At 39.6% G+C, this 21,907-nt stretch overlaps 1 protein-coding gene across 1 annotated transcript in view; it reads left to right on the top strand.

Annotated features, from left to right (window-relative positions):
• dcaf5 (ddb1 and cul4 associated factor 5) overlaps positions 1–21,907 on the top strand; it is an 86,050-nt gene that overhangs the window by 35,492 nt on the left and 28,651 nt on the right. Inside the window, exon 6 of the mRNA XM_048537916.2 lies at positions 10,292–10,505. Coding sequence (XP_048393873.2) covers positions 10,292–10,505 — 214 coding nt within the window. The remainder of the gene's footprint in view (positions 1–10,291; positions 10,506–21,907) is intronic.

Genomic DNA, 21,907 nt, shown 5'->3' on the forward strand with positions numbered 1-21,907 from the left:
CATTAGTGGTTTGGATTAGTGTAATTTTTGGGATATAATTACATCATACTCAGTTTAAGTATGTTGTAGAGAATTTTCTTGGGTGATTAAACCATCAACTCAAAAGCACAATACCAATAAAAATAGTCAGTTATGAAATCTGCTATAGATTATAATCAAATAGATTTAGGGAATCAACTTCTAAAAACTTTATTGTCTAAATACAACAATGCAAGTTTTATTTGTGTGTTTATTTACATTTAACATTGCCTCTAGGGAGGGTAATGGCCTAGTGGTATTATTGTTGGATTGTTAATCCAGAGACCCAGGTGATGTTCTGGGGACTTGTGCTCAAATCCTGCCATGGTGGAATTTGAATTCAATTAATATCTGGAATTAAGAATCCAATGATGACCGTGAACCCATTGTTGATTGTCAGGAAAAACCCATCTGGTTCACTAATGCCCTTGAGGGAAGGAAACTGCCACCCTTGCATGGTCTGGCCTGCATGTGACTCTCAACCGACAGCAACGTGGTTAACTCTTAACTGCCTGCTGGGCAATTAGGAATGGGCCGTAGATGCTGTCTAGCCAGTGACGCCCTCATCGCACGAATGAATAAAGAAAAAAAACTACAAGGGTATCTTTATAAGATGTATCATGTATGATTGTCGATTCACAGAATAGCTGAGTTATTCTGACATAAATTGTACATCACTAATTATCGATTTTCATAATTCTCTTGGTTTTGTAGTACTTGCTGATCTTTGACCAGCTACTTGACAGTGCAATTTGCTAAGCCTTGGGCATTCAAACTAGTTGATCCAGTATTTTTGGAAAATTGTGAATCTTTAGTTTTTTGATTAGCAAGCAGAGTTCTGAAGGATATCAGGCTAAGTTGGCTGTTGAGTCAAGAAAGGAAAAGCAGCTGCATACCTTTGCATGGAGATCAGCTAAGTGCAGTGGAAAATCTTCAATTTATCAGAAGAGGTAGAAAGATCAAAGAGCGAGATGAAATGTCCAGCCTTGACATTTACTTATCTTCATCTTCTTTTGTGATTTAGATTGATAAATATAATTTCTAGCACCCTTCTTTAATTTTCTCTTGTCGTGTTTCAGAATTTCATGGCTGGTTTCTTTGAATTTAATAGGTTAGTGCCTCAGGTGAGTTTTTGATTTTTAGAGATCTGTGTTATATGCTTTAGTAACCAAGAGTTTGGTGATTTAGAAGCCATCAGACTTCAGGGCAGCCTTTTACATTTGAGATGTGGGTGTCACTGACCAGACCAGGATTTGTCGCCCATGCATACTTGTCCATGACAATTTGATGAACTACCATCTTTAACCTCTGCAATCCCTATAATGCTGCTGTCCACTTCACTATTAGGAAAAGAATGTTCATCTGCTGTCTTGATTTTTCAAAGAGGTAGCAGTCATGGTTTTGTTAGCTGGTATACCAGGAGGTTTAATGGGTTACTGAAGTGCCTCTTGTAGGTAGCACATACTGCTGCCATTATGCATGAGTGGCGGAGGAGGTGAATGTTGAAAATAGTGGGTAGTGTGCCAATCAAGTTGGCCGCCTTGCCCTGGATAATGTCAAACCTTGTGTATTGTTGGAGCTGCCCCTATCCAAACAGATGGGGTGTGTTCTCTCACACTTCTACCTTGTGCCTTTTTGGTGGACATGTACTGGAGAATCAAGAGTTGAGTTGTTTGCAACACCGCTCACCAGTCTATGATGTGCTGTGATAATAAAATGTGAGGCTGGATGAACACAGCAGGCCAAGCAGCATCTCAGGAGCACAACAGCTGACGTTTCGGGCCTAGACCCTTCATCAGAGAGGGGGATGGGGAGAGGGAACTGGAATAAATAGGGAGAGAGGGGGAGGCGGACCGAAGATGGAGAGAAAAGAAGATAGGTGGAGAGAGTGTAGGTGGGGAAGTAGGGAGGGGATAGGTCAGTCCAGGGAAGACGGACAGGTCAAGGAGGTGGGATGAGGTTAGCAGGTAGCTGGGGGTGCAGCTTGGGGTGGGAGGAAGGGATGGGTGAGAGGAAGAACCGGTTAGGGAGGCAGAGACAGGTTGGACTGGTTTTGGGATGCAGTGGGTGGGGGGGAAGAGCTGGGCTGGTTGTGTGGTGCAGTGGGGGGAGGGGACGAACTGGGCTGGTTTAGGGATGCAGTAGGGGAAGGGGAGATTTTGAAACTGGTGAAGTCCACATTGATACCATATGGCTGCAGGGTTCCCAGGCGGAATATGAGTTGCTGTTCCTGCAACCTTCGGGTGGCATCATTGTGGCAGTGCAGGAGGCCCATGATGGACATGTCATCTAAAGAGTGGGAGGGGGAGTGGAAATGGTTTGCGACTGGGAGGTGCACCTCTTCGTCCCCTCCCCCCACTGCACCACACAACCAGCCCAGCTCTTCCCCCCCCACCCACTGCATCCCAAAACCAGTCCAACCTGTCTCTGCCTCCCTAACCGGTTCTTCCTCTCACCCATCCCTTCCTCTCACCCTAAGCCGCACCCCCAGCTACCTACTAACCTCATCCCACCTCCTTGACCTGTCCGTCTTCCCTGGACTGACCTATCCCCTCCCTACCTCCCCACCTACACTCTCTCCACCTATCTTCTTTACTCTCCATCTTCGGTCCGCCTCCCCCTCTCTCCCTATTTATTCCAGTTCCCTCTCCCCATCCCCCTCTCTGATGAAGGGTCTAGGCCCGAAACGTCAGCTTTTGTGGTCCTGAGATGCTGCTTGGCCTGCTGTGTTCATCCAGCCTCACATTTTATTATTTTGGAATTCTCCAGCATCTGCAGTTCCCATTATCAGTTCCCATGATGTGCTGTAGTTGTCACACTGGTCCAGCCTACTTTCTGGTCAATGGTCATCTCCAGGATGTTGATAGAAGATTGGCCATGACAATGTTATTAAATGTCAAAGGGAGATGGCTGCATTCTCTCTTGTTGGAGCTGGGGCTTCTGTCCAGTGAACCTATATCCAGTTCTATGTGAAAACTTCAGGATAATTCCTATGAGTGCAGTAATGCCTTCAATTGCTTGAACTCAGGGTTTGGGTTTTGGAACGTGCGGATCAGTTGGAATAACTGTCGTCTATCTAGGAGCTGAGGTTAGATCCTGGAGTTCCCTAGCTGGTGGCACTCACTAACCTGTTTTCGGTTATGAAAATCAGGGAGTTTGATTTCATCTTGGATGAAAAAAGGAACAAAGGTCCCTCAGTGTCATGGGAGATTTTACTGTTTGTGATTGGGGTGGGGTGAGTAAAGGGTAAAATTTGCAATTGCTAGAAATTTCAATTGTGAGATATGTGGAGAAGCATTTGTGTTACTTAGCTGTCATTACCACAGTGGCATGTTGCTTCCCTATTTCAAAGCTGAAGAATATTATCAAGTAAATGTGGGATTTTCTGTGAGAAAATGGGTAGAATTTCATGGTCTGTGTTGAAACATTTCTGAGGACTTTCAGGCAGAATATCAGCAACAAGGAAAAGGTTAAAAATAGGACCTCAAAAGTCAGAATTGCTTTTAGTGTCACCTGCTGATGGATTAAAAAAAAAACAGAAAGATAGAGCAGGTAAATGTCAGGGAACTGAGATTCCTGAGAGGGGAATTTGGATTCTTGAAGTATTTGATTGGGCTGTGGCAGGTGGGCACTTTTACAAAGTGGACACATTGCACCTTAACAAGGCCTGGACTAACATTGCTTGAAAGATTAATTAGTGTTGCTGGAGATGTGTCAAGCTAATTTTATTGAGGGAAGGTAACCAGAAGGTAACAGAATGGAGTAAAAATGAGACAAGTAGATATAAACAGCAATAAAACTAGATATTCTAAGAATTGATAAGTTCAGATGGAGAAAAATAGCAAGAATGATAATGGAGATACAAATGGTCTGTATATTAATGTCTTTAATGAGATCTCAAAAATTACACCATCAATTGTCACTATTGGACTGTGCATCAATTGGACTTATGATGTGACATGGTTCAAACAGACTCAGTAATGTATTCTTCATCACCCTAATTACAAAATATTCCAAAAATGATAGAAAAAGCAAGAGTGGAATGGATGTGGTGATAATGATTTAAGGATGCTGTTTGTCGAAAGAGGAATTACTAGATGCTGTTGCACTGGGGACAGTTTTTTAAATAAGAGCACAAAATGGGTAAGGTGTTTATTGATGAGTTTCCAAGACCTCTAGCAGAAAGAGTTGTAATAAGAAACTTGTTTCTATGCATTTTCATATCATGATGCTGTGGTGAGGGGAAAAAAAAAAGCTTCTGATGTACAGGAGAATTTCCTCTTAATATGTCTAACCTAACAAGAAGGAAAATGGAACAAAAACAAAGTTGCTGGAAAAGCTCGGCAGGTCAGGCAGCATCTGTGGAGGAGAAAACAGTTAACGTTTCGGGTCTGGTGACCCTTAGAAATCTCCTTTTTCTAGAGTAGATGAAGCAATAGGGGATTAGCAGAAAGAGGAATTTTTCAGTTCAAGAAATTCTTTCAATTGTAAGATCTTTAAAACGAAATGACAAAGGATTGCGATGTGTAACGCAAAAAGTAAATGTCCATCCCAAATGTGCTATCAAATGGAAGCTGTTTTCCCCATGTTCTTCTCTCTACATTCTTCCTAATGTAGAGATTTTGTGCAACAATGCAAGCTTTACTTACATCCTTAGTGATGTAAACTGGATGCATTGCAGATTGCAACTGGAAAAGAGCAACTCTGACCAAGCAAAAGAAACACACAAGGAATGCAGTATGCGAGAAAGAGATTGAAAAGATGTCCATTGGTTGTTTGGTCAGAAGAGAAGCAAAATACTTTAACTGCTTATTTGAAGAGGATGAGCTTTTGTGGCATAAGCCCCAATCTAATGGCAATATTTTAGATTTTATTGTGAGCAAAAGGTAGTCATATTTGAATAAAGATAAAATACCGCAGATGTTGGAAATCTTAAACAGACTGGAGAAACTCGGCAGATCTGGCAGCATTTGTAGAGAGTGAGTGAGTTAACATTTCAAGTTTGGTGTGGCTGTTGTTCAGGACACTGCTGCCAGATCCACTGAGTTTCTGCATTGATGATTAGATTTGGTCTGATCATGTTGACTCTGAAAATGGTAGAGGTACAAATTGAAAAGTTTCTAGTAATTTAGCAAAGGCAAGAAACTGGATGCTGGAAACCAGAAATAAGATCTGAAGATTCTGGAAATACTCAGCTGGCCAGGCTGCATGACAGTGACTCTGTGTTAACATTTCAGTTTGGTGACTTTTCATCAGAGTTTCAGGTACATTTCTTGTCACCCAAGAGACAAATTGAATTTATTGAAGAAAGCACTAGACATATCAAGAAATCAATTTAAGACCTTGCTGAAGTGGTTAAATGCTTGTCAGTAATTCACAGTCTAACATGGGACCAGTTTCAGCAGAGAAAAGATAGAATCACTCTTGACGCACATTCATCAAGCCTGTACTCGAAACTTGGATTCAAGATTGTTTCTTGTGCTTCAAAAACTTTATTCTGAAGAGTGGCCAGAAAGCAACTGAGATTGTTGAAGACACTGTCTGAATTCGGGTTGAATTTATAACTGTTGTGAAAATGAGCAAACAAAATTTGCAGATTTAAATAACATTATTGATTCATTTGCTGAGAGGTGGGTAGGTACCATTACAAATTGTGAAGTTTAAAATAAATTTCACAAGTTAAATAAAATAAACTTCCATTTACTCCATGTTTGATCAATTTACTTCATAAATTTAGTACAATTGGCCATTTTACCATTACTGAGACAGTACTAATTTACTTTGTACAATTATATATTGATGTTTTCTCCTTTAATAGATGTGATGAATCATTAGAAATAGGCCTTTAGCTCAGTGTTGTTTTCAGACTTGGATCCTGTAAATCAGTTCTTTCCTTATTGTATGAGGACATAATGATTTTCCGGTCTTTCATTTCAATGTTGGATACAAGACAGCAGCTGCTGTGGGTTTTCTTGCCACCATATAATTAAATACATTCCAAAGTCTCAAGGACACTGAGGGAAAAAAAAACTTGATACTATTCTAAATGTCCTTTTTTTTAAAGCAGTGACCCTGAGTTCTGATTCTCCCACACTGGATCCAGCAAAGGGCAATGGTCCTGACAACTACTTAAATGTACTGCTGAATATTTATAATCAGAATTAATTGTATGTCCAATCGAACTGTTCTGTTCCAGTACTGCTGTAGCACAAGCATCTGCCCAGCAGTATGCAAAAAGTGTCTTCTGGCTGTGAAAAACAGGACTAATTCAATTCAATCAAGTACCACTATATTGAAAGGAAACTATTCCAGATACTGGATATGTGAAATGGAAATGAAGTAAGGAGGTATGGGATTCAGGAAAATTTGGCTGTCTGGATACAAAACTGGCTGTCCAGTAGAAGACAGAGGGTGGTAGAAGATGGAAAGTATTCAGCCTGGAGCTCGGTAACCAGTGCTGTTCTGCAGGGGTCTGTTCTGTGATCTCTGCTGTGTAATCTTTATATATAAATTAGATGAGGAAGTGAAGGGTGAGTTAGTAAGTTTGCTGATGACATGAAGGTTGGTGGAGTTGGGGATAGTGTGGAGGGCTGTTGTAGGCTGCAACGAGACATTGACGGGATGCAGAGCCGGGCAAAGAAGTGGCAGTTGGAATTCAACCCGGAAAGTGTGAAGTGATTAATTTTGGAAGGTCGAATTTGAATGTAGGATTAATGGCAGGATTCTTGGCAGTGTTGAGGAACAGAGGGATCTCTGTGTTCACGTCCATAGCTCCCTCAAAGATGCTACCCAAGTTAATTGGGTTGTTAAGATGACATATGGTGTGTTGACTTTCATTGATAGGGGAATTGAGTTTTAAAGCCGCGAGGTTATGCTGCAGCTCCATAAAACCCTGATTAGACCACACTTGGAATATTGTGTTCAGTTCTGGTTGCCTCATAATAGGAAGGATGTGGAAGCTTTAGAGAGGGTGCAGAGGAAATTTACCACGATGCTGCCTGGACTTGAGGGCAGGACTTTTGAGGAAAGGTTGAGGAAGCTAGGCTTTTCTTGTTGGAGCGAAGAAGGATGAGAGGTGACTTGATAGAGGTATACAAGATGATGAGCGGCATAGATGGAGTGGATAGCCAGAGACTTCTTCCCAGGATGGGAATGACTATTATGAGGGGTCATAATTATAAGGTGATTGGAGGAAGGTACAGATGTAGGTCCTTCACACAGAGTGTGAGCGTGTGGAATGCGCTGCTGGCAGTGGTAGTGGAGTTAGATACATTAGGGACATTTAAGTGACTCTTGGATAGGCACATGGATGATAGTACAATGTAAGGTATGCAGGGTAGTTTGATCTTAGAGTAGGATAATAGGTCGCACAACATCGTGGGCTGAAGGCCCTATACTGCACTGCACTATTCTATGTCTAGTGTTCTGAAATGCCCTGGAGATAGTCAGTGTGTGTGTGTGTGTGTATGCAAATGAGGGGATGTGAAGATAATTAGCATGAGTTCTGAAGGGAAGATGTTGGGTGGCTGATGAATTGCTTCAACATGTATGTTTCTGAGGACAGGGTGTGGGATTATAAGTGCTTTGAGTCATTCTGATGGTATTAAATGTGACTGTCTTTTTTTAAGTGTATAAAGAAATTGAACTTTTGTAATATCTGATGATAGGTGTGTAATTTGTACTCCCAGGGTTTCCTTCAAATATTTGTATTTTCTCTTAATTATTTGTTGTGCTAGCGGTTGTACTATCAGTAATTATGCAAACTGCTTTTTGATGCTTTTGTCCATGTAATGTACATGACACAAAAGTTGAACTTTGTTAGTGTAAAGTAATTTGAGAGAAAATATTTTAACATTTGAGCATTAAAAATATTTCTGATTAATTGGATCTCTGCATAAAAATTAGCGAAATGCAAAAAGTACTACGGATGCTGGGGATGATCAAAAAAAGGTCATCTTCGGACAAACATTTGTGCGTCTCACCGGCTAAGTCATCCATTGCAGGCATTTTCAAAGTTATAGCCACTGGCTGTAAAAATATGTGTAAATCCCTTAAAATTAATTAACTTTAACACTAAGAGCAGCAGAATGTGTTATTCTCCTTTCATCTTGTAAATCAGCAACCATATCATTGGTTAAGATGGGTCTATAATCAATATTTCTAAAGGGTTATCTTTAGGTCTTAGGAAAGGCCTTGGAAAAGCAAAACGTATGATCTATACAGGGCAGCTTTTTACAGCTTTGTCTAATCATAAGCAATAATTATACTTTTGCTTATAAATGGGTGACTTAAACCATGATAGGGAGAGGAATGGCTAAAGTAAATATTTTGGGTCTCTTTTTGACCAAATCTGCCATCTTTTTTCCCCCAGTTTGTTCTGTGGCGGTTCGAAAAGCCAAGCGTTTCAACAGAAAACAAGACTAGTTCTATAGTTATTGACCAAATTATACAACCTGTGTTGGAATGGCTTTTGTTTGCAGTTACAGCTTGGTGACTCTTTGAGTGTAGAATGCTGAATTAATATTCTATACTTTGTTGCATGGCCAAGAGTTAGGAGAATTTTTTATTTCTTTGAACTTTTAAGCGAGATATTCTCATAGATTACTTTAGTTCATAAAGTCCATTATTAAGAAAGGAGGATGTGTACATTTTCTTGTGAATTTGCCATTACTCAGCAATCCAGTGGTGGAAGAAATATAATTGATTAAATAAAAAGGATAACGTTTAAATTGGGGAAAGAAAATACTGTACCGGTTCTTAATTATTAGATTTTAGTTTTTATATTAGTTCAAAAAGGTTATTGATGCTGTGGGAAGCTGTTAGGCAAAAATGCAGCATTTGGGAAGATTCTCCGATAATGAGTTGAACCCATACGCAACAAGATTCCAATTGTAGGCTGGAGAAAGCAATAATATATAAAATTGAGACTGCTGCTATAATTAGAGGTTCAAGTAAGTAGAACAGTCAGAGCTGCTTTGCTTTTTCTCTTTTTGATTTATGAATGTTAGAAAGTATGTTGTTTTTCTTATTTCTAAAACTACTCTCAGCACTTCAGTCGTCATTCTTGAGCTGAATATTTTTAACTTATAGAACATGTGACTTCTGTGCAATCATACCAGTGATCCATCTGCATCAGTTTCTGTTGAACACAATGTCAAGGAAATTATTCACTGTGCAAGAGAATTCAGACAGATGCTAAGCTAGAACTCTCCTTGTAGATTTCGTTGAAAAATTACAGGTTGCCTGAGGAACTGGGTACTTAGTTCTGTTGGTGTTCAATGGGAATATTTTAAAGGGATAAATGTATTATTGGTGCAAATAAATCTAACAGGCAAAATTCAACCTGTTCATGTTTGTCTTGTTCTCTCCTGTGCTCATAGTCTGGCATTTAGTGAGAGATTATGAGGCAGTCAGCTATGATTGGAAATTCAAAGGGCTGTTGTGGCACAGTGGCAATGTCCCTACCTCTAGGCTACAGGACCTAGCTTCAAGTCCCACCTGCTCCAGAGGTTTGTCACAGCATACCTGAGTTAATTTTTTTAAAAATTGGAAATTCATTGTGACAGTTCTGGTAGAATATTTGTGGTATAGTCTGTATACTAAGTGACCTATTGTATGACTTTTAATGTCTTCTAATGCGCTATAATTAGCTTTACAACCTGAGGTATTCACAAATAAATAATAAGTACCCTGTTGCAGATCAAAATATCTTCAGGTACTGAGTTCACTTTACATAATAGGTATATTTGCATTTCATCCAGAAATTTTTGACTACTAATGCATGTATCTGTGATTTTATCTCTGATTGTAATTTTACTTGGGTTAGGATTCTCACTTTTTAAATACATTTTCAATGCTGCTAAAGCCAGTATTTGGAAGGGGAGGATTGTGATTGGTGTGCAGTGAAGGTAGAGATATTGAGAAAGATATTCCTGAAGGTGTTTCACTAGCTCTCAGCCAGTGAACTTATTTTTGATATGAGGACTGTATGAATTCCTACACTACCAATTGAGCTTCTGTTTCTCGACAAATCTGCAGTCATTTAGTTGTGGTGTGAAAAATGTTGCTACTTAATCAACATGCGAGTTCACATGTCTTAGAAGGAATGGCTTTTCTGTGAAAACATTGGTTGCTTTTCTGAGGCAGATGGGTTTGTTAAGGATCTCTAAATAACACAAACTCGTGGCAAAGTTAAAAGTGCATTAATAATCAGAATTTGTACAGGCGGGTGGTCTGCTAGGATTTCTTGTAACCCCCTGTGTTCTTCTTGTAGCTCCTTGCTCCGTTATGGAGGAAAACTTCCTATGCAGAGTGCCATGAGTGTCCGCTTCAATAGTAGTGGGACCCAGCTGTTGGCACTGCGGCGTCGCCTACCTCCAGTATTATATGACATTCATTCGCCACAGTCTGTGTTTGAGTTTGATAACCAAGGATATTTCAATTCCTGCACAATGAAGAGCTGTTGCTTTGCAGGAGACCGTGATCAAGTAAGTAAACACCATTTAAAAGGAATGATTGGACAAGTGGCTCTTAGCTACTTATATTGTCATCTATGGTTTGAGAGACCTTAAGAGTAAGCTCATTGCTCACCGTTGAAAGAAATTATATTGTGAATTGCTGAGTCAAGCTATTTGTCCATAAATAAAGGTAGATATGCTGATTATATTTTAGGCAACATATCACATTGTTCAGTAATCTATTAAACAGCCTAACCATTTGCAGGAAGAAATTGTTATTCATTTAAAAAAAACTTAACTATAAGTGAGGGGGCAACTAAGAGCTCTACCTTGCCAGGATTTGGAAACTTTTCCATGGAGTTAAAATGCCTACCGCTTTTTGCACATGTTGGATATATTTGCCTAGCTTTCATACTAGACTGTGTTGTTTCTGTTACTCAATGTAGCAGTATGTTTGGAATGTCTAGTGGACTTGTTATATTTTTATCTCCCTACATAGTGAGAGCTTTGTCTTTATGGATGAGCTCATAGACTTGAGATTTTGTTAAATATAGTAATGGGCAAGACTTTTGAGTGTTGTGTGCAGTGTCTCCAAAGTATTCTAGTTCTCTTCTCTTGCGTAAAACAAAATCAAAGATATGGGTACAATGTTCTTTAACAAACTGAGTGCTAAATTAGACTTTAACAGTGTGGATATATTAGATTAGCACTGCTGTTAATGATAAGAATTAGCAGAATTGAATTATGGATTTTCGGGGCTCAATTAATTAGCTCATTTGGTTGGACGATTAGTTTGCAGTGCAGAGTGACGCCGGTAGCAGAGGTTCAATTCCCGCACTGACTAAGGTTAACATGAAGGACTCTCCTTAACCTCTCACTTCACTGAGGTGAGTTAAACTACCACCTAATGAGAGAGAAGTCCTGTGGCCTAGTAGAACTAGGACAACTTTACCATTACCTTTTGTGAATTGGTGGTGACTGGGTAAAGCATATTGCTCAGTATGTAAATTGCAATCTGCTTTGTAGACTGTCATTGGAATGCAAGTGAAAGTTTCCATTTGAGTGAAGAGTAGGCTGGCATTCTGCATTCAAATACAGCCTCATGGAGGTGTTGGGCAAAATTTCAATTGCCCTGAGATTGCAGTCCTACATTAGGATGGATTTCGGTGTATCATTTGAAGTATGAAATTTCTGTTATATCGGCATAGAAATGGCAATCTATTGTTTGGTAATTTTAATTCAAGCCCATTGAAATATGATTGACAAGCCTGTTAACGTGACATTTTTCTTCTGAAAAACTGTTCATCTCCAGTGAATTCTAAAACAACTATGTATCACTTGGATTGTTTGAGAATATGCATTTGCATTTTTAATCAGAAGTGCCTTCACTTTGAATTTTCCATCATGACTAAGCCAGTTTTAATTTATGCTGCTGAAACTGAACATTTTTCACTTTATTCCCTTTAAGTGTACTGAGTTTGTTTGTGTTATTTTTAATTGTTAATGATACCAGATGTCAGTAAGTTTTATTTATTTTAAAGACACCCATGACATCTTCCTTTAGCTGCAACAAGTGCAAGGAGTTCAGGGACTTCATTGCAATGAAGATTCCAAACAGCAGTTCAGCTGTCTGTTCCACTTCTTATTCCATTGTTAATTCTTAATCCATTCTATTCCTTCCTCTTTGAAAGTCCCTACTCTCAACGTTTAACTGTACCACTCTCTGTTACTTCATCAAAAATATAACCGTGTTAGTTTAACACACATTGTCATTGTCGTACTGGCTTTTTAAAAAAAATTAAATCCGTACTTGTCCAAATGACGACTATTAATTTTCTAAAATGTTTCACTATCACGAACATTAAAATAACTGAGATAATAGAACTGCAGATGCTGGAGAATCGAAGATAACAAAGTGTAGAGCTGGATGAACACGCAGGCTAAGCAGCATCTTAGGAGCACAGAAGCTGACATTTTGGTCTGATGAAGAGTCTAGGCCCGAAACGTCAGCTTTTGTGCTCCTAAGATGCTGCTTGGCCTGCTGTGTTCATCCAGCTCCACACTTTGTTATTAAAATAACAGGCTTGTATTTGCCAGATTTATAGGGAGACAGGGGGAGACGGATAGAAGATAGATGATAGATAAAAGAGAAGATAGGTGGAGAGGAGACAGACAGGTCAAAGAGGCAGGGGTGGAGCCTGGGATAGATTTTGCAGGCTTTGAAGACACATGTTACTTAGCAGTTTGTGTGTTCGGTATTAGAGTTCATCTTTCAATTGTCTAAATGCACAAGGTTTACCTAGAAGATGCCATCAGAAACAGGTTTGTCTTAGACAGACTTTATTGGGCAGCAAGGAATGGGGAAAAGCAGGAAATGGACTTGGTGAGGGTGCAGGGAGAAGAGAGGAGAAGAGGATTTGGTCTGGAGGAGAAGCTGGAAGGCGGGCTGGAGTTGGAGGGGGCAGATGGGGAAAGTTACAGATTTTTGGTGGGGAGAGGAAGACAGCAGCTGGGGGATTTAGGGGTACAGGAGATGCTGAGGAGAAGAGACCAAATCAAGAAGGCTGTAGAGGGACCACGAAGGGGGTTTGAGGTGATGGACATGTGATTAGGTGGGAGGGGATGGAAGTGAGGAAGGGGATCCCAAAAGGATGGGGGAAGTGGAAGCAAGGGTGGAAGGGGAGGAGAGGGAGACAGGGAGGCTGTTAGGGTCAGGAGGAGGAGGAGGAAGAAATGTGGAGGCACCTGGGGTGGGGCAGGGGCCTGGGTACTAGAAAGAGGAGTTTGAGGGCGGGAGACAAGGCCACGAGGGAGAGAAAGCCATGTGAAGGAGGGATAGGCTGCAGATGGTAGGGGAGAGACAAGAGTTGGGCTGGAGAACTAGATGGGATGACCGCAAGGGGAAGGGGTTGTGGAGATATGAATTCCACAAGGGGATGTTGGGAGCAAGTGGGGAAACCACAAGGGATGGGAGGAAAGACAGAAGGATAGGGAGCTGTAGGGGAAGAGATGGAGGCAGTGAGCAGACTGGATGGTCACAAAATTTGGGAGGGAGAGACAAGTAGCAAAGCAGGGAAAACAGCTTTAAACCTTTCAATGAAAGAATTAGGAGCTTTGAGAATTTGAAATTACTGAAAATCACTTGCAAATGAATGTGGAGTCTTTAGCTTAATGCTGCATATATTCAGGAGCTACAGTCTGGGGAATACACAGTGGATGTTTTTTGTCATGAACAGTTGGTCAACTGTTAAATTAGATCTAGGGTTGAGATCCTAGATGATGTAAAGGTCAGTAAGGCTGGTTAAGATATTCTAGCTTTATGAAAATGTATTAGCTGTGATCTCTCAATTCTGGAATTTTATAGATATTTGTGTATAGAAGTTTCTGTTAGTTTTGGGAGAAAAAATTTGTTGCCACCTTATACTTGTTGTCTTCTGCCAATTTAAATACCGTGTCTGTAGAAAATTAATGCTTTCCTTGTGTGCCAAGGCTTTAAGTTTAATGGAGTTTTGATGCTTATTGATGTTGGTATTGGTGAATTTGGCCAATCCTCCCGCTTTTTCAGTCGAAACGCAAAATATATCACGCAGTACATACATCAGTACAGAAAATAACGTTACCACATGATCGCGTCACCTAAAACGGAGTTAGTGAGCATGAGAAATCAGACCTTGAAAACCAAAAGGTAAACTTTAAGAAGAGCCTTCAAATATGCAGAACCCTGATGCAGCCTCTGCCTCTACTCTAAATGCGTTGGTGTGACCGCCACTAAAGATATCAGTTGAAATAAAACAAATGAGGTTTTGTTGTTGATTTGCCACCTGACTGTGCAATAAATATTTTCTGATTGACTTGTTCAGAGAGGTTATTACTTACCTCTGGAGCATGTATAACTTGAACCTTGAACCAGGCTCCTTATTGAGAGATAGGGACACTACCACTGTGCCATTAGAGCCCTCCGCAACCAGATGATAGAAGTAATCTTTTGCTCTGTTGTTTTAGCTGCTAAAGGAGCACAGCCACGGCCAATTGTTCTATTTATTGGCTCTGGGGATTTAATCTTCTAATAGATTTGGAGTTTATTTTGGGTATCCATCTTAAGGTCCAGTGGCGAATTTCACAGTTCTGCCAGCATGAATTGAGCCAAATTTGCATTGAATAGAGCAAATTAATTACCTATTATAACTTATTAACTGTTTTTGTATTTTTTAAACGAAGTAATTAGGTAGTTTTCTGACAATTAGTAAGCAAGTAACAAACTAGGGCCTGAAGGATGGATTCAAGTCGCACTGGCCCCAGATGTGTGTGATAACATATCCGAACAGGTTGATTAACAGTACCTACAAGCCCGATTTTAGTCAGCAATGGTAATATAGTGTGAGCGTAGCTACCATCCAAGCAATTGACCTTGTGCAGTTCCTGACCCCCATCACAGGTTGTGAATTTTAAGAGCTTTTGTGACATTGTAATAGTGTCCCTACCTTTTGACCCAGAAGGCCATTGTTCAAGCCTCCCTTGCTTCAGAGGTGTGTCATAACAAAAGTTTGATTTAAAAATATCTGCAACAAAGTAGCTTTGAGGGGCTTGTGGAACAGTGATGCTATCCCTCCCTCCAGGCCAGGAGACCTGGGTTCAAGTCCCACCTGCTTCAGAGATGTGTCATAGTGTGTGTAAATAGAGATTCATTATAAAGAATTATTTTTAACAAAGTTACAGACAAAAGAGAGAAATTTTTATTTATCCTTTGTGACAATTGCAACCCAAAATCTGAAATGCGGTGGGATTCTAATCTTGATAACCTACCAGCCTTGTATAAACTGAGTTCATTTGGGCATTTGGTTGGGTGGCAGTGTGAAATGTGAGGAGGATGTTATGAGAATACGGGGTGGCTTGGACAGGCTAGGTGAGTGGACGGATGCATGGCAGATGCAGTTTAATGTGGATAAATGTGTGGTTATACACTTTGGTGGCAAGAACAGGAAGGCAGATTACTATCTTAATGGAGTCGTTAGGTAAAGGGGAAGCACAACAAGATCTAGGTGTTCTTGTACATCAGTCAATGAAAGCAAGCAATGCAGGTACAGCTGCTGAGTGCCCTTCCTGATGACTTTCGAGGACTTACAGGTAGGAACTTAACACATTAACATGGAATGGTGAGTAAGTTGAGTAAACTTCACAGTCACTACTAAATGCTATTTAATATGCAGTTAGCAGAACAAACATTAACACTAGATGTCTGATTTGGAAAGATTTATCCCAGAAGTAAATTTTAGACATTTGCTTAAAAGTTAATAGCAACCAATGACAAGTTGAAACATTGTTGAGTTTGGTCTCATTGCTTTCTCTTAAAAGTAAGAATATGGATTTTCGTAACTGGAGATCAATTTTAATCAGATTGATCCTTTTAAATTGGATTGGATTTGCTTGTTGGCTTGGAGAGCTTTAAACCCTGCTGATAGCACAATGAAGTTTTCTTTAAGATCTCCCTTTTAACCTACAAATCTCAAAACTGAACTTGTAAGTATTTTTTGTTATCAGTTATGTTCTGGGGCTATCTGGGAATATATATAAGTAGATGTTGATGTGTGAGTGGGACAGAGGTTTGATAGCTGTCTGCCTAAGGCAGCATGGACCTGAGATGATTTTCCATGTTATTCAGCAGCATGTGATGGGCATGCTACAAATGTGCAAAGCATGCACCATAGCTCACTTGCCTAATGGGGATAGTAAGCCAGGTGCTGTTCTGTCATCTTAACCAAGGTTACTAACACAAGCCAGATTCATCCTTGGCATTTTCATCGCATAGTGTGCCACCTCTCTCAGGTCCGTTTTCCCCATACTCACTGTAATGGCTTTCTGGCAACTCCTGCCTCACTCTAGACCACCTTTGCACAACGATTTGAAAGCTAACAGAGATTTGATGATCTTTGACTGTCAGCCATATCCTCATTTCAAACGTTATTTTAGAATTAATAAATAAAACTGGTTAAAGTTAGTAAAGAAAAATCCATTCTTAATATTTGTAACCAATCATGAGAAATCTAAGAGCAGTTTCCTGGAAGGTTGGTAAGTTTATATTAAAGCAACTAAAATGGCTAACAGCCATTTAAACAGCTAACTGCAATGCCATGACTTGGGAAGTGGAGAAGGATATCTGGAGTATTGAAAGGAGTGGCAAGGCACTTAAGTTCTCTAAAATGGTGTCGGGGATCATGATGGTGCAAATTGGAGTTCTTTCATGATGCATTCATTGATAACCGTTGTATAGCACAGGCAAGTATAAATGTTGTACCTAAGTACACTAAAACCTAGGAACATTGATTTAATGAACTTATGAGAAGTGGGCAGGCATCCTTTCCTATCAAGAATGTATAGCAGTAACATATCACCTTTAACCTCCATCTCTACATAATTTGACATTTGCTTGTTCCCCTGCACGACTCTCTCTGCCCTCCCTGCAACTACATTGACCTGTTATTGAAAAGAAATACTTACTGTGCCTACTTTCTGCTTATCATTAAACTCTTAAGTTGTCCGTCTCCTCTCAAGTAATGCAATCATGCATACTGATAAATAGCCTAAAGCGTGCTGATGGCTGAAAGCCTTTTTTCTGGAGACAAAAACTTCCCCTTTTCTCCTGTTTGCGAAATAAGGAAGCAGGCATGCATTAACTCTTGCAGAAAAGACTGCTGAAAGAATCTTGGACAATGAAGTAGATAAGGGTTCAAGGCAATTCCCACAAGATGGTATTGAACAGATATCTCTTTTATTGCTTTGTCCTTGATACCGCTTGCTCTGGCATACCTGCTGAGCATGATAACCTGTTGGGCTTAATGCCGACAACAATGTAACGTCTCTTACAAGCCAAACTATATCTGAACCCCTTCTACTTTCTCTCATCCTGTCACCACTCAGATGCGACTGTAAGACAGAGTGAAGATGTAGTCGTTGAAGTCGTAGCACTGTCACTTGCCCTAACGGTACCAGTACCAACATTTTCATCTTTCATGTGTTTTGGACAGTGACTTTGAAGAGGGATGCATTCAGTGGTGTGTTAAACGTGAGTGTTCTTTTTTGGTTAATGTTATGGGATTTTTTTAATGTCTAACAGAGCAGACAAAGAAGATTTAAAATCTGCTCTGAAACATGGCACAGTCTAAAATTAAGAAATCATTCAGGATTGGATTAGATTGGATTTTTGGCCAAAATTTTCTGCACTAGTCCACAGTGAAGTTTGATCTTTTGATTTAAGGCATGACACTATGACTAACTGTGTCAAACTGACATAATTTTGAAGACATTTCTGAAGGTGTAACCTAGTGAAGTAGATAAAGTTGGGGAAGCAATTGCAGAATATAGCTGCATAATTCTGAAGGCGCTCCAACTAAGGATAGTGCTGTGTTGGTTATATTCTGAATAATGTAGGATGCAACCAGTGCACTTGTCAGATGGTACAAGGAAGGGTTTGAAGATGACTCGAGGTTGTTTGGGTTAGGAGCCCAGCAAGGGAAAGAGATGATTGGTTGAACATAACATTAGTGATAGTGATTGAATTTAGGTGAGTTTCCTTTCATGAAGGGTGGAGCTGGAGCATCCAGTGAAGAGAATCGGAAAAGGTACCTGGAGGTGATCAAATTCTTATCGTGAGAGCAGTTTTCACCTGGCGAAAACAATTAGCAAATACGTAAAATGTTGGCATGCTGCAAGAGCAGCCTAGAATGCTGTTTGTGTATGTTATGTGATATATTGTAGATTTTGGGAAATAAAGGTATCAGTTTCAGAAATTTCCTTGAAATATATCCCATTTGATATAAGGTGTGCAAATTTGTAGCAAATTTATTTTTTTTATCTAAGCATACAATTGTTTAACATTTTGGTGTAAAAGATTGGCTGACTTATAAATGCATAATTTGAATGAGAGAGTAGTAAAGCTGCTTAAAATTTGCCCAAACATCATCTCATTATACTGTTTCAAAAGCTGTATTTCTTAATTTTACATAATGAAATACAATTTCATTTTTCTTTGTCAGTCGTATAAATTCAAATATTGAGCCATCTTTTAAATATATGCGATTAATTATTAAAATTGTGTAATTTTGGCATTTTAAAATATACTTAAAATATCACTTATTCTCATTGTGTCCTGTTCTAGACATAATAAAATTCATCTCAAGGTCGTCCTCATTATTAAAGAGGTCAAATTAATTTCTAAACTATATCAAAAGCAATGTTTAGTGCCATTGCATGGATCGGTTTGCTTGCATAGAATACACACCTCTGATGTGCAGCGTGAATTCTGTGTCAAAGAGAATGGAGTGTTTTTTGACTTGTGTAAGCACTGACCAACAAGCTGTACTTTTCTAAAAATAGAATACGCCACCTTATTAAAGCTGAGAGCAGCTTGAACTTAGTACTTCAGGTGTCTTGGCGATTGAGTGATAGATGTCTTGCTCTGTTGTGTTTTTAATCAGGTTAACATGCCATTCTTTATTGTTGAACTGACTTGGTTACCTAGTGATTGCGTAAATCAATGGGCAGAGTATAGCTACTCGTAGCCAGCTTGAGCCTTGAGTGATAATGGGAACTGCATTTGTGCTCCTGAGAAGCTGCTTGGCCTGCTGTGTTCATCCAGCCTCTCATTTTATTATCTTGAGCCTTGAGTGACTGTTTTGGAGGAGTAGGAGAAAGTAAATCTAATTTTGATTGTGTTTTATAATGCAGCAACAGCTTGTATTTATATAGTTCCTTTAACATAATGAAATGCTTGCAATGTTGTCAGAGATAATGGGAACTGCAGAGGCTGGAGATTCCAAGGTAATAAAATGTGAGGCTGGATGAACACAGCAGGCCAAGCAGCATCTCAGGAGCACAAAAGCTGACGTTTCGGGCCTAGACCCTTCATCAGAGAGCTCGAAACGTCAGCTTTTGTGCTCCTGAGATGCTGCTTGGCCTGCTGTGTTCATCCAGCCTCACATTTTATTATTTGCTTGCAATATTGTGTCCAGTTCAGACCCTCCGGTGCAAACATCTTCCACTCTACCCTGTCAAACCTTCTCATAATCTTGAGAATCACTAGTTTCCCCCTTCAGTCTTCCACATTTCAAGAAAACAATTCTAACCTGTTTAGCTTTTGTTGAGTTTAATGCTTCGGTTCTGGTATCATTCCAATTTTTTAAAATATAACTTCTCTGCTTTTCAATTCTACCCTTCTTCACAAATGCTTTTTTACAAATATCCTTACTAGCCTGCATCACTAAGGTTAATGATTCCTGTACCTTGTCTGCCAATTTCTTCTGCCCATGAGAGGTCTCCTGGCCATTTCAGAGGGCATGTAAACAGTCAGCCACATTGCTGTGGATCTGGAGACATACGTAAGCCAAACGAGGAAAGAATGGTGGATATTGCATAAAAGGATAAAGATTAGGTTTCTGCATTGATGAGTGATAGTTGTCATAGTCGCCATTACAGAGCTGGACTTCATTTTTCACATTTATTAATTGATTTTAACTTCCAATTCTGCTGGGATGGGATTTCATACTGTGCTTCTAGAGCATTTAGCCTAGGCTCTGGGACATTTCACTAAACGACAATATCCCCTCAATTTAAAATTTTGCTTTAATTGCCAAGTCTGAGTAATTTCTGTAAGTGATTTGCATCAATGAACAACAGTGATCTGAGCACAGTTGTTGCACATCAACACTTTAGACTTTCTGCTCATCTGAATAACTACTTTAAAACAGAGAACAGAGTAAGTGTTAGTGCCAGCATGCAGTAAGCTACTTGTTCCCTGACTCTGCATTCTCTGCCCTTGACAATGAGTCTATAATGCAACCTTTTGGAAATCCAAGTATTCTGAATTTACTCTTTCTGTTCTTAAAAGAATCTTTTGGGAGTGTTGATTGTGAAGAAGGGACCTGATTCAGTGACTAAGAAATTCCCACTAGTCAATGAGCCAGTAACAAGAGCAGAAATTTAATGTGATACAGTGAAAGGAAAAGCTGGAAGTAGATTTTTGTACAGAAGTTGTTGAGCTCAGCCATGTTGCATCAGATATAATGGCTTTTAAAAGAAAAGTAACCAAAACCTAATTATCAAAAAAAAATGAAGGGACAGCTCAGGAATATTTTTATTCAAACTCACAGTGATTGCTAAAATCGGAACTCAATATGAGCATAAGTGGTAAGGGGTGAATTCATGAGTTTTTAATTTGAAAACCAAGGGTTAAAATAGTGTGTGGGTGAAGAAGGTAGGACATCATATACAAATTCATACAAATGTACAAGTTAGGAGCACGAGTTGGTCCCTCAACTCTTTAGGTCTACTCCACTATCCAACATGATCATTGCGAATCTCAATACCTGTGCAGGAATACGGAGTAAATTGTGGTGAATTTTTTTTTAACTTGCATGCTTATCATGAATCTATCTACTTCTTTCTTAAAATTACTTAAGGACTCTGCTCCCATCATCTTCTGAGGAAGAGAGTCCTCCAGCCTTGCTGTGTTTGCATTGGTGCGTCTTTCATGTTAAATTGAAGGCTTTATGCAATTGCTGCACCTTGGCTACAATATACAGGAACGTGGTTTACAGGAATATCATAAATTTAAGTCCAAATACTTATTAAACAGAATCATAGCAATGAAGAGTATGCACTGAATCTGTGAATAGTTTTGGTTTTTTAAACTAAGGACAGATCCCGGACGCAATCCAGAAAAGGCTTACTTGGTTGATCCCACGTACAAAAGGATTTTTTCTATGTGGAGGGATTGAGCGGGTTGAGCCTGTACTTGTGGTGTTTCAAAGAATGAGAGGACATCTTATTGAAACATATAAGACTCTTAAATGGCGACTTAATAGAATAGATGCTGAGAGGTTTCCCTTTGTGGGAGCGAATCTAGGACCAATGGGCATAATCTCAGTGTAAAAGGGCCCATTTGAGGGAGATGAAGATTTATTTTCTGAGAAGTAGTGAATCTGTGAAATGCTTTACTGCAGAGGATTGTAGAGGCTGGGTCATGAAGTGTATTCAAAGTCAAGACAGATTTTTAATCAGTAACGTGCTCAAGGTTAAAGAGAAAAAGGCAGGAAAGTGCGAATGAGGATTACCATACATTATCGCCTTGATTTCAGTGAATGGTAGAGCTGACTTGATGGCCTACTTCTGATCCTCCATTTTGTGAAATTCTTTGTTCGGGGATGGAGGGTCAGTCCTGTGCATGAATTAGAGGGACAACTGTATCAAGGTCACTGGTACTAATCTGAAAGTCTGAGAACAGACCTCTAGCTCTTCTCCTTTCATGACCGCAGGATAAACGTAGCGGAGATTGTCACTGCATTAGATTGATGAATGAAGCTTTGTTAGCCGCATAGTTTTTGCAGGTTAGGGAAAATGTTTAATCAATAATAAATTGAGCACTTTGACTTATCTTCCTC

Source organism: Stegostoma tigrinum, chromosome 10 (genome assembly GCF_030684315.1).
Source record: "Stegostoma tigrinum isolate sSteTig4 chromosome 10, sSteTig4.hap1, whole genome shotgun sequence".
NCBI classification, from domain to species: Eukaryota; Metazoa; Chordata; class Chondrichthyes; order Orectolobiformes; family Stegostomatidae; genus Stegostoma; species Stegostoma tigrinum.